Genomic DNA, 14,016 nt, shown 5'->3' on the forward strand with positions numbered 1-14,016 from the left:
AAGTAGCTTCATTCATAAAATAGAAAAGGTCTCCGCAAGTTTTGTCATCCTTAAACTTATTTGTCACTCTTAATATAAATTACCGTTTTTACAGCCATTTTTCCCTGCTGTGCAGGGGTTAGGCTTTTTCTTGAGGAAATGTTTTATGGCCGGATGCCCTTCCTGACGTCAACCCTGGTCGCCTCTTACGACACACAGGGATATGGTATACCTATTCTAACCGGGGCATACACCGGGACCAGTACACTGGTACTCATTTCGCCGACCTCGGAAGGATGACAGGCTGAGTCAACCCCCTGGTGTTAATTCAGCAGCCAACGGGGCTTGAACTCAGGACCCTTGGATCCCAAGCCACCATCCTAACCACTAAGCCAACACCAGGCTTCGTCACTCTTAATATATTAATGTGATTATTGTTACTTGGTCCATATATGTCGTAAAAAAAAAAAAAACACAAGCATTATATTTGTCTTCAAACTTTTCAATATATTTTACTTATATTGGGTACTTCATGCATTTTGATACCCTTCAGAGGAATCACATACATGCACACACACCAACCTCACATACCTGCCATGTGTGGAGCTTCGGGATTCCTTGTTTACACTTCGCCGACTTGGATTTCTTAGCTGTGCTCTGTTTAAGGATGAGATCAGTTACTTTTGGTATAATACAAAGACATTTTTACATTAGCAACAAGAGTTAAATTAGAGATGTACCGTCGCATGTTGTAAATCAGTTCTGCTGTGCAACTCCGATTGTATACAGCAGCATTTTGAAACAATACCCAATCAAAACATAGCCCTGTGGGGGACTGATGATTATTTCCACAATGAGCAGGGTGAAAAATGAGGGATTCGGGGGAAAGGGCCAAGACCCCCTTCCTGAAGTGGTACGGGTCATGGGAAGCACAACTTAAGGAAATGGCATGGTCCTAATGTTTCATGAAAAGTTTGTTCTGCATCTGGCCGTCGGTTTCCGAGAAGATTATAAAATAAATTTCCTGAATTTGAAGCAACCCTCCCCCCCCCCCCCCATTTCAGCCTCTAATAGGAGGCGGATCTGGATATGGAGCACAACCCCACGAAACCCTCACTGTTCTGATGTATCATACCAAATTTTGTCTGTATTGCTCAGGTGTTTCATGAAAATGAGGAATTCTGGGAGGAGACCCATGGCTACTGTAAAACTATGGCCACGAGGAGCACAACTTAAGGTTAGGGCATGGCTCCGATGCCTCGTGGCTTGTTTGGTCTGGATCTGTCTGCCGGTTTCTGAGAAGATTTTTGAATAAAATACCAATATTTTGGGCAAAACTCCTCTTTCACCCCACTTGCAGTGGACGCAACCTGATGAGGAATACAACCCTATGAGATCTTGCTGGCCTGATGCATTGCACAACATTTGGTCCATATCAGTCAGGTAGTTTGTGAGAAGATGTTTTAGTCAAATGTTAATTACGTACGGACAGACGGACATAGAGACCCACTCTAAGAGCTTATTTCAGAGAAATAACCCCCCCCCCCAAATTTTTTTTCAAGTTGTCAGAGGATTAATGTTTCTGGACAACAAAATACAGAATTTACATATTTAAAAAGGTTGAAAAAAAAAAAAAATTCAAAATAAGGCAGAGCTCATCATGCTAAAATTCCAATCACATTTCATGAAAACCTTTTCCTAGTGGCTCATTATCCCCAAGCTTTTTGAAAAAAAAACAAAAAAAAAAACGAGGGATAATGTAATCACCTTCGTCTGTCTGTCCATTCGTCCCTCCGTCCATCACGCTATCTCCTCCTAAATGGTTGTGCTTAGATTCATGTAACTTGGTAGTTATGATGACCACATGGCAAGGATGTGCCAAGAGTTGTATCATTTTGGCCCTGCCCCCATGGGACTAGGTCAAAAACTTTTTTAAAAATGCAACAATGTGCACATTTTAAAATGAAACGGTGGAAGTAATCAACATTGGGCGGGGGGGGTCCACATTAAATACGTCACGATATTTTGGATTCGACCCCAAGTCCATGCCACAGAGGGTGGGGGACTTAGCATCACAGGGTCAAAACAGGAAAATTAACATTTGATTAAAAAAAAAACTAAAATAAAGTTTGCTTTGTCATCATTTCTTCCTTTCTTTCCACAACTTGCCACCCCCCATCTGTTTTTATTTTAACGAGTTGAACTGTCCATCAACAATTTATAGTGATTGCTCCAATTGTCATGAACCAGTGCAAAAGACAAACTAGAATTAGAGCGAAGTCGATGGTGTGCCATGGCAAATCCCAACGCGTCCAAGCGAAAGCAAAATTAAGTTGAAAGATGACAAAAGGTAGGAATGACAATATCAAATTTTGAGTTAAAAAAAAACAAATCTTCTGTTTTGACCGGGCACGCATCTCACTTGATGAGCCGTTCCAAGCCACGTGGCCAGAGTCTCTCCAGGTTTATTGCCGAGGCTGTGACCGATCTGTTGAATGTGGTCCTGACTGTGGCATCACTGTGTCGGGACCGGTCTGACCCATGGGAGTGGTGGAGTCGGGTGTGGTCATGGAGGGAGGATGCCGGTATGACGACCGAGGCCCATGGGGAAGAGCTGCCGAGCAGGTGTAGTTCACGCGGCAGCACTCGGATTGAGCTCGCCGTTGGGACGAATTAAGTGCTCCGGAAGCTGGAGCGGGATCACACTTTGTCACGTGTTGATGTGCAGGGGCACATGGTCCCAGGTTCTGGGCCAGTAGTTCCTGCTGCTCTGCATCTGCAGGTCTGTTCCTGCGGCCTGTTTGCGAGGCCTGGGCGCACGCACTGCAGCAGTGCTCGCTCTGTGTACCCTGGGTGTTCATAGATCCTGCTCGACATTTGCAGACATGGTGCAGGTGATCACGTCACTGATGCCAATGCTCCGTGTGCCCTGGGTAAGTGAGCTTTGAGCTGTGGGGACTCTGAGCTTGGACACCTTTTGTTGAAATTTGAAATGTCTCCATTTTTGCATTTTCATTCTATACATTTATTTTAATGCATAAATACACATATGATTATACAATTTTATGTGATTATTATTCTTTCAATGTATATTTACATTTGTAAAACTGTTTTATTATTATTATAAACTTAACAAATATCAGTCTTCAGACTGCCTTGTTCAGTGCTTGAAGTTCTCAATAAAGCAAAATGAAACAAAATGAAGAAAAATGACCCTTGTGCTGCTAAGTCCCCACCCGTTGGCACATAAACCGGGAATCAAATTGTAAAAAAAAAAAAAAAATCATTACGTATTTTATATGTCCTCCAATGTTGATTGTGTTTCCAAAGTTTCATGAAAAAAAAAGTTTTAAAATGTGCATGCAATTGAATTTTTTTGGTATACACACACACACACACACACACACACACACACACACACACACACACACACACACACACACACACACACACACACACACACACACACACACACACACACACACACAACAGAGCTAGAGCCTGGATTTGAATCACGGCCCAGCTATGAACCGTCATCTTGGTGTTTCACATTCAGAGCGATAAAAAAAAATAAAAAAAGAACGTGCGTGCCATCATTCGGATCGATGTAAACTGGATGTGTTCAAGATGCTGATATTAGTTAGTGGATGGTAAAGATTTAATGGTCCACTTCATGAAGCGTTGTCGAATTATTGACAGCACCCTGGAAAAAAGGTGAAATTTCTGCACTCTTTCGAGTATGTCGCATCAAAGTGGTGACCAATCCAGGATTGTAACCCTTGCCAAATAAAGTAGTTTGGCAGAACCTACATACAGAATCTGCATACAGCATGCATGGTACATGAATGAATGAATGAATGGTTTAGTGAACGTTGCGCGTCAGATGAAGGCCAACTGAAAGTGCAACAAACTCGACACCATATTTCTCTTGAACAAACTAGAACGGCACTCGTAGAGTGTGCATAGTCTTGCATCGCTCATTCATTCTGAACAAAAATATCAACGTCAACTAAACGCACTACCAGATTATGGCCAATATAACTATTATGTCACATAGCTTCTTGGGGTCATGCACATCATATATTTAATTCTTCACTCACATCAGATCATAGATCAGATAAATGAAGTTTAAGATTTTTTGGATGAGAATATCAATTCAATCAATCATGGCTGGAATATTGTTACGAATTTAGAAATTGATCACACTCAACATTCAGGTCCTTTTGCTCAGTTATCTCGGTAAGTACGTGTTCTATAGATAGTTCGCCTTCCATTGTTCAATGGGTTAATCTATGTAAATGCACTGTGATCTATTTTAATAGTTAGGGTTCAATCAGAACAACAACAAAGAAGAACGACCCTCCGCAAAGAAGAAGAAGAAGAACCCTCCCGTCACGAGATTCAACAGCGTAAACAGGAATGACGGTTGGCGCGGGTCCGGCAGGAAGCAAGGTAAACAGCCCCCACCCACGGTTGCGGGGGGCGGCGCACGAGGGCGAATGAGTCACGCCGGAAGCGAGGCAGGGCTGAGTGGGATAAGAAGGAGACCCTCTGCTTGACTCGAGTGGGTTGTTCTGGTGCTGGTTCGGTTTTTGCTCCGATTCGTGGTCTGGTTCGGCTGGCTCTTCTCGGTTCGTGGAGCTCTTCGTGGTCTCTGCTTGGTTCCTGGCTTGGTGCGACTCCTTGGCCTCATCTTGGTCGGTGGTTCTTCGGGGAAGCGACGCATCTTCGGGAAGGATCGGCGCATCGTCTCACCAGCACGTGTTCCGGAGCGCGAGGGGATCCTCTAGAGCTCGGAAAGGATCGCGGCTCGCGGCGGTTTGAACCAGCTCGCCCTCGCTGGTGCCCGGTCCGAACAGCTGGAAGACCACACGAGGTGGAGAGGTCCCAGATAGGTCCTGGGCTTCAGCTCATCTGTCCCTCCGAGCTGAAATCCGTATTAAAGGCATCAGCCACCATTTCTTGGGTATGTGTGTGTCCGTGGGCCCGTCTAACAAGTAGAAAACTGTTAAGTGCTTTGTGTGCTGTATATACTGTAATTGCATTGCATTTCTTATATTCGGTATAGCTCTGCTTTATGTGCTCCCTTCATTTCCCCCATTGCAGTATAAATAAACCCCAATTGTTAAATGTTTTCAGCTCGTCCGCGTTCCTTCTTTTATTGACTGAGCATGTCGCATGCTGGGGAAGATTAGCAAGGCCGTTGTGCCGCCGTAAGGGGACATTCGGACCGATGGTTCTCGGCAATTAAACCGCTCGGAATCGCACACGGAACGAGCACGCTAAGCGGCTTGTTTCGTACGAGTTCCGTCGAGGGTGTGGAGGCTCGGTAGATCGCCACGTGGTCTCAAGGAATTTTCAAGATTTGGCAAATAACCCTGTACCACATGGTGGAAACATTGGCCCTTCACTGTCCAAAACAAGGACCCGTCGACTCTGGACTTACCCGGGGCGACCGATTCAGTCGAGCCGACTTTTGGCTCCATCTCGCGGTCGCGCTCACGGCTGACGTCCCGGCCCCGTAACACTATCACTTCACTGATGACGTCATCATTATCACCCGATATAACCAATGGGGAGTTGATGACGTATGCTAAGTTCTCTTTTTTTTTTTTTTTTCATCAAGCGATTTTGGGGAAAATGATGTCCACTTTTTTCCTTTAATCCAATATGGCTGCCACACTATGTGACCGATGATGTCAGAGTTAGCAATAGAATATTCTCCACAGCGAGTCCCTCCTGTATTTAAAGTTTAAGTTTCGCAGCGATCAGACAGGCGGTTGCAGAGAAAACCATTTTTAAAGCAAAAACGCAGGCAGTGTGATCACGTCGGTGAACTGAGCAGACCGACCGGCTCAGGCAATGGAATGCAAAGCCCTCCAGGTCACCACAAACCGGTGGAGTCGGGTGGATGCCACATCTGCTACTTCTGCATTGAAGATTTTCGATGCAATGTGAACGACAGAGATCCATAATGATATTCCATCACAACGATAATGTGAGTCATTTTGTTGATGATTAATTTTGACATTGAAGATAACATCAAATGTTTCCTTTCATAGGCTGGAGATTGGGTGGACCACATTGCTTCACATTATAAATATTATTTTGTGGTATTTTGGGATGCATCAGCCCGTTCCAAGCAACCAAAACGTATGCCTTTGGGGCGTGGGCACAATTAGTCTGGGTGGTTGGTGAATGAGCGTCGACGTGATGAGATTTCTGCCTGGTACTTTTAACGTGCGATTATGTATCAAATTCTCGGCGGCAAAAATTACAAACTACATTTCATATGCTGAAGCATCTCTAACGAGCCAATCATGCAATGAAACCACTACATAGGCCTCATTTAATAATGCCATGTAGTATCCCAAAATAGTAGAAACATAGCACGACAGTTATGGATGCAAAAAAGTTTAAAAAGTGTAATGACAAAATGGGGAGATGGGAAGACATTTCACATCGAGTTATTGACATGGGTGTAAACATTGCAGTGGATAAAATAACCAAAAATTTCAATATATTTCCTTTAAAAAAGAAATTTAAAAAAAATCAAAAGACTACAGACAACGTCTGGGCTTCTTGCTTGCTGCTACATATTTACCTCCGCCACTGAAGGTGAAGGAGGTTATGTTTTCACCCCTTTCTGCCTGTGTTTCTTTGTGTGCAGGATATCTCAAAAAGTTGTGGACGGATCTGGATGAAATTTTGTGAACAGGTTGGGTGTGTGACAAGGATGAACTGATTTCGATTTTGGTGAAGATTCAGATGTAATAATTTTTTTAAGTGATTCTTCACCATTGAGAGATGGGGCGAAATCGAGATATAGCACGATATCGAAAAAAAGTTGTGGAAGGATTCGCATGAAACTTTGTGGACACGTTGGGTGGGGTGTGTGACAAGAAAGAATCGATACGATGCCATGTTGGTGAAGATCCAAATCTGGAACTGATAATTATTTTAAATGATTCTTCACCATTGGGAGATGGGACGAAACCGATACATACTCTCGTGGCCAAAAATATTGGCACCCTTGCACTTTTTTTTTCAAATAATGAACCATTTCTTCCAGAAAATTGTTGAAATTAAAAAATCTTTTGGTGTCCACAAATGTATTTCTTTGGTTTACAGTGGAACAAAACAAAAAATACTAAATCTTTGTTTATTCCACACAGAAATCCTAAAATGGCCCAGACAATGTTATTGGCACCTTTTAAAAGTTGTTAGAAATAATGAGATTTCAAACAGGTGATTCTCCTTTACTTTGGAATTGAACTCACCTGTGGTGAGTTGCAGGTGACTGCAATATAAAAATCAATCATTCAACCAGTTTGAAGAGAGAAAAGGAGTTATTCTGTTGTTTTGTGTCACTTTGTGGATCGCAATGAGCATGGAGAAAAGAAAGAAAATCAGAGAATTGTCTGAGGAGGTTAGACACAGGATTGTAGCCAAGTATGGACAATCTCAAGGCTATAAAGTCCATCCCAAGAGACCTTGATGTTCCTGTGTCCACCGTACATAATGTTATCAGGAAGTTTAAGGCCCATGGCACTCTGGACGTGACTGCAAGAGAAAACCTGATGGAAGATTGCAGCGAAGGATTGTTCGCATGGTGGAGAAAGCACCTCAATCAACTGTCAAACAGAATCAAGCTGACCTTCACACACAAGGTACGACAGTTTCGACTTGCACCATCCGTCGCCAACTCAATGAAACGGGGTTCTACGGTGGGACACCCAGGAGGACACAGAGAGACAGAGACACAGAGACACAGAGACACAGAGACACAGAGACACAGAGACACAGAGACACAGAGACACAGAGACACAGAGACACAGAGAGACACAGAGACACAGAGACACAGACACAGAGACACAGAGAGACACAGAGAGACACAGAGAGACACAGAGAGACACAGAGAGACACAGAGAGACACAGAGAGACACAGAGAGACACAGAGAGACACAGAGAGACACAGAGAGACACAGAGAGACACAGAGAGACACAGAGAGACACAGAGAGACACAGAGAGACACAGAGAGACACAGAGAGACACAGAGAGACACAGAGAGACACAGAGAGACACAGAGAGACACAGAGAGACACAGAGAGACACAGAGAGACACAGAGAGACACAGAGAGACACAGAGAGACACAGAGAGACACAGAGAGACACAGAGAGACACAGAGAGACACAGAGAGACACAGAGAGACACAGAGAGACACAGAGAGACACAGAGAGACACAGAGAGACACAGAGAGACACAGAGAGACACAGAGAGACACAGAGAGACACAGAGAGACACAGAGAGACACAGAGAGACACAGAGAGACACAGAGAGACACAGAGAGACACAGAGAGACACAGAGAGACACAGAGAGACACAGAGAGACACAGAGAGACACAGAGAGACACAGAGAGACACAGAGAGACACAGAGAGACACAGAGAGACACAGAGAGACACAGAGAGACACAGAGAGACACAGAGAGACACAGAGAGACACAGAGAGACACAGAGAGACACAGAGAGACACAGAGAGACACAGAGACACAGAGACACAGAGACACAGAGACACAGAGACACAGAGACACAGAGACACAGAGACACAGAGACACAGAGACACAGAGACACAGAGACACAGAGACAGAGAGAGAGAGAGAGAGAGAGAGAGAGAGAGAGAGAGAGAGAGAGAGAGAGAGAGAGAGAGAGAGAGAGAGAGAGAGAGAGAGAGAGAGAGAGAGAGAGAGAGAGAGAGAGAGAGAGAGAGAGACAAGAAAGCCCGAATTGAGTTGCCAAAACATACCTGAACAAGCCAAATTCCTTCTGGGAGAATGTCCTGTGGACAGACGAGACCAAATTACAGCTTTTTGGTGAAGCAGATCATCTCCATTTACAGAAAACAAAACGAAGCCTTCAAAGAAATGAACATCTTCCCTTCAGTCAAACATGGAGGAGGTTCAGCAATGGTTTTGGGGATGCTGTGGTGCCTCTGGCACTGGGTGCCTTGAATGTGTACATGGCATCATGGAATCAGGAGATTACCAAGGCATTTTGGAGCACAATGTTCAACCGAGTGTCAGAAAGCTGGGTCTCCATCAAAGGTCATGGGTCTTGTAGCAGGACAATGACCCCAAACACACTTCAAAAAGCACCCAGGAATGGTTCAAGACAAAACGCTGGAATGTTCGGAACAGACCAGCAATGAGTCCAGATCTAAATCACATTGAACACCTGTGTGGAGATCTGAGAACAGCAGTTTGGAGAAGGCACCCTTAAAATATGGGAGAACTGGAGCAGTTTGCACAAGAAGAGTGGGCCAAACTGCCAGTAGAGAAGTGTGGGAAGCTCATTCATGGCTATAGGAAGCACTTGACTGCAGTTATATTGTCCACAGGCTGTGCTTCCAAATATCAAGTCGAGTGTGTTAATAATTTTCTCGATGCCATTTCATTTTATTGTCTGATTTAAAAGGATATAAGTTCTGAATCAAAAACAAAAGTTTCTGTAATATTAACAGTGACATAAAGAATTGTGGAGACAAAATACTTTTGTCAATTTCAACTTATTTTTAGAGAAAATTATGAGTTATTTGAAAAAAGTGCAAGGGTGCCAATATTTTTGGCCATGACTAACAGGAAATCTAAAAAAGTTGTGGACAGATTCAGACGAAACTTGGTGGACAGGTTGGGTGTGTGGCAAGGACGAATTGATTTGAGTTTGGTGAAGATCTGAATCCGGATCTGGATATGATAATTATTTAATTTTCAAAGTGATTCTTCACCATTGAGAGATTGGGCCAAAAACGATATACAGTATAGCATATTTCAAAAATGTATTGGACCCGATATGTTCTCATGGATCAGGCATTGTGTGGCAGAGGTATGCGCTCTACCGAGTACCCTTCTAGTACTTGTAGGTTTTGCTGTGCAAGGTACTCCATGATTATTCTGGAAGCATGACATCAGGTGTTGACATGGGTCTGATTGAGGTCAGGGCAAATTGAACCACCAAAAGGGCTTTCACCATCACCTTGCAACAAATCCAACCCTTCAAAACAAAATTAAGTCCGTGTGGCCACTCTGCTCGATGATGTTGTATTGTATAAAAAATGTCAGGCTCAAACATGATCATTGGTGGACAAATGAATTCTGAATTAATCAGCAAACCAGAAAGATACCCAATGTAGTTTTTTTTAAACAGAAACTTAGGCTTGTGGAGAAGCAGCCACACACATCTCACACATATGACATCTCGCATACAATGACATAAACATGAATATACGAAACATAACAGGACTGTTGGATGAGACAAATACAGACACGAAGCTTGGGGGAAGTGCCGTCACTTCCTGAGGCACTCTGGGTACCAGTGATGTCAACCATGGCAACACTTTTCTCACCACATCCAGCGAGGAATTTCCTAAGGAGCAATTTCCTCCTCTCCATGGATAAGGTCAACCTATTGGGATTGTCCATGCTTTCATCCTTTTAAATGCTGAACGTCAAGCAAGGCAGCAGCACGTACCATTTCTAATCCTTGCGGAACGCAGCCAATACTCATTACCACTTACAGACTCTCTCACATGCCATGTTAAGCTCTTTACCTCACACGTTCTGTCTCTCCCATCTTGTCTTGTCCACCGTGGATACAAAAACTAAAAGAGCAACAATAACTGATACGCACTTCCTTCACACTTTTACTGCATCACGTTTTTGCACCTCCCACTCATGCACCATAGATACCCCAGTTTTCTTCCCTTCTGAAGCGATCGGGTTGCATGGGTCCATCGACCGCACTAGGTACAACGATGACTGCTTCTCCTCTTTCTGAACCTTCTGACTTCCTTGGGAATGTGTCTGATGGTGCCTTTAACATGTGCAGCATAATAAAAGATTGTAGAAGTTATTATTGTGTTAACTCTGCTCTGGATCCTCTTTCTTTTTGTACAAACTAGAATATGAGACCAGTCACTTCGCTGATGGAAATACCAATCTTTGTTGTGATGGCTAATCAATAGGGCAAGAAGAAAATGGATTCCTGGGATGTGGGGATAACCAGCATCACAAGTTGATGTTTGCAGTTTCACCACATCTGCCCACATACCCGAAAAGAAAAAAAAAACATCACCACAAACCTTCGTGGGAGTTCTCTGAATCCACCATTGTTGGATTTATTGAAATCCGTTTATCCATTGTCAAGTTTTAAGATGAAAAACAGACAGAGACAGACAGACACAGCTCCTTTTATCATATAGATTTGCACTTCTTTTGCCACACTCAATTCCTTGCTGTCCTCTGCGACATTTTGTGAATAAACTCTTGACTGTGCAACATGACTTTCCTCACCCTCACCTGTAACAAATTGCTTTTGTTATCAATAAACCCAGCCCGTTTCGTCTTTTCCTTCATTGGTCGAGCACGGTCCGCACATTAGCTTCGCCAGGAAGTTCTACCCCACCAAATTTGCTCTTGTTAGCCAGTGCACACTCAATGTATTGCTTGGCAGTAATCCGAGTGCACGCTGAGGGCACGAGACCTCAATTGACTCGGCCGTTTACAGGTAAAGTATCACACGAAGTAGTGTAACCCTGCCCAGATTGGCAGTGCCAATCGGCGTTCGTGGTTACTTGGCAACCTGCCGGTGTACAGTGTTATCTGTGCCCGGCGGCCTCAGGACTGGATGTTCGAAAGCGACCCAAGTGCTTTCCTGCGTGGCGAGCCTCGAACCCCGAGTCCGCAGCAGTATTAAAGTGAAAGAGAGGGCAATCATAGAAGGGGATACACTAAAGTGGCCAGCTAATCTTTGTGTAGTCCAATGCCAACATCTGAACAGCTCTGCTCGTCTCACGTCAGCAACTTCAGTTAAATATTAAAAGTTGATCACTAATCATCAGTTAAATATTAAAAGTTGATCACTAATCACCATATACAAGTTTATAGAGTAATTCCAAAAGCAATCTTTTTGTTAGACATGTTTCATGAACCCAAGAAAATTCTCATATGGGCTCATGTTTCTAATACCTTCTCAATATATTTATCCTACTGTCATAATTGCAAACATTGAGAAACATACCATCAACAGCATTACCTGTCCAGCACACCATCCACCTGCCTTTAATATCACATGGTGAGAATATAGCTTCCTATAAGAACCTCACTGTTAATTAGCAAGTGATGTAGAGGTATATCCCAAACTTATAATGCTCTCAGAATATGCTCTACATGGTTTTTTTTTTTCCATGACTAAATAATGGTCACCATGTTGAAATGTAGCTGTTTGCTTCCTGTAACCTGAAGGCAAGCCCACAGCAGTCACAATGCAACACGTAGAACAGATTTTATCTGCTTCGGGCTGTGCCAGCATCTACATTCCCCCAACTTGAATAAAACAATGAAAGTATAAAAAGTATATCAGTGCTCAGATAAGTTATTCAGATTTATTCTTGGAAACACCTTCCGTTGGCTTCAAACAACATTTTCAGAAAATATAACTCAGATGGAAGTGGTAATCTACGAAACAAAGATTAACAAAGTGTAGTCCCTTACCTAAAACCAAGGAATCGTAAGCGAGACTTCCCAGTCGGTGTTCCTTCCTGTGGACTTGTTGCACCCTTTTCTTCTGTTTTGGAATTTGCTGTGGGAAGGACACAAGGACACACAAACTTTTGTCATTATTTTCTATTATCATCTTAAAGGAAATATTGCATGGACAACAGGGTAGAGCATTTTTCAGCAAAGATAATTATGGCACATCACAATATTCATGGGATCCACTTTTGTTTAAATTCTTAGTTCAATACAAGTCATCTTTCCACAAAATGTAGAGTTGGTCCATGATAATGTTAACTAGTAAAAGGCATCCACAACTATCTGAGTATGTTGTGGAATGTCGGCTGAGGACCTCACCTTTTTACCTTCTTCACTTTTTAATCAGTTTTATCCGCAACTGCTTGAGTGATATACATGAAGGTTTAAACATAGGAGCACATACCCATGGAGAATTTTATATTAAAAAAGGTTATATGATGATTGGATAGAAAATGGGGCTGGAATTCCCCCATTTTAAACATCCACAAACTAATGGGATCGAACAGAAGGGACACCCAGCACACCACTTTCAAGATTTGGGTTGAAGGTGCAATTCTAGATAAACTAGAACGGCACTCGGTAGAGTGCATACCTCCGCCAGGCTGAACAGTTTACATTTTGTATCCCACCTTTATTATATAGTCCAGCAGCCATTTCTCATATGAGGCCAAATAAGGAAATTCGTTCAACACCCCCTACAGAAAAGGTTTGACTTGACAGGGTGGTAGAATAGACCCTATAGAACACCTCCAGGTAGTATGTGGTTTCAAATTGTGGTATCATTAAAATTCTTTTGGCCATTATACAAACCAAGGGTACTTACCAAGAGGGTCACTGTGGGCTAGCAAAATTTAGGGGGAGGGGTAACGTAAACGTGAATATCTTTGTCGAGACTCAACCAATTTTCAATATCGAGGTATCATTGGCTTTCTATTATAATTCTCTATCAGAGTATGTACAGTTATTTGAAAATGGCCTTTGCCATGGCATCACCAAAGCTAAAATATCACACTACTTCAAACTTTCTGACATTTATAATTGTGTTCTCATATGAAGGTGAACGGTGTTTCTCAATTACTACTGGTATGTATTCATTTTGGAAATCAAACGCTGAAGAAAGTATTGTTCTGCAGAAATTCATATACACACAGAGGCACGCATAAAGAAAACTGCAACTGTTATTTTTAGCGTTCGTCTTTTACTAGTGTATAGTAACACGGAAGCACATACATCAGAGCCGAGCAAAATAGCTGTCTTTGGCAACACGGAAGTACATTCGTGAAAGCCGAGTATAATAGTTGTCTCGGGCAGCACGGAAGCTACTCATTCATCATAGTGGATGATAATAGTTATCATGGTCGACACTGGGAGCTGTGCATGACAACACAGAAGCACATTAGTGAGAGCGAATCATAATAGTTGTGCATGTTTGCACGGAAGCACATTC

The 14,016-nt window shown here is 43.0% G+C and overlaps 1 protein-coding gene across 9 annotated transcripts in view; it reads right to left on the reverse strand.

Moving 5' to 3' along the window:
• The window catches only part of LOC147029496 (uncharacterized), a 313,146-nt gene that overhangs the window by 30,830 nt on the left and 268,300 nt on the right, over window positions 1-14,016 (reverse strand). For all 9 annotated transcript variants that reach the window (XM_085871980.1, XM_085871978.1, XM_085871977.1 and 6 more), the window contains 2 exons: window positions 12,528-12,615; window positions 571-636 (listed from right to left, as the gene is read on the reverse strand). In XM_085871980.1, the coding sequence (XP_085728106.1) occupies window positions 571-636; window positions 12,528-12,615 (154 nt within the window). The remainder of the gene's footprint in view (window positions 1-570; window positions 637-12,527; window positions 12,616-14,016) is intronic.

Source organism: Eptatretus burgeri, chromosome 3 (assembly GCF_056783735.1).
Source record: "Eptatretus burgeri isolate ZD-2024b chromosome 3, Ebu_testis_v1, whole genome shotgun sequence".
Classification (NCBI taxonomy): Eukaryota; Metazoa; Chordata; class Myxini; order Myxiniformes; family Myxinidae; genus Eptatretus; species Eptatretus burgeri.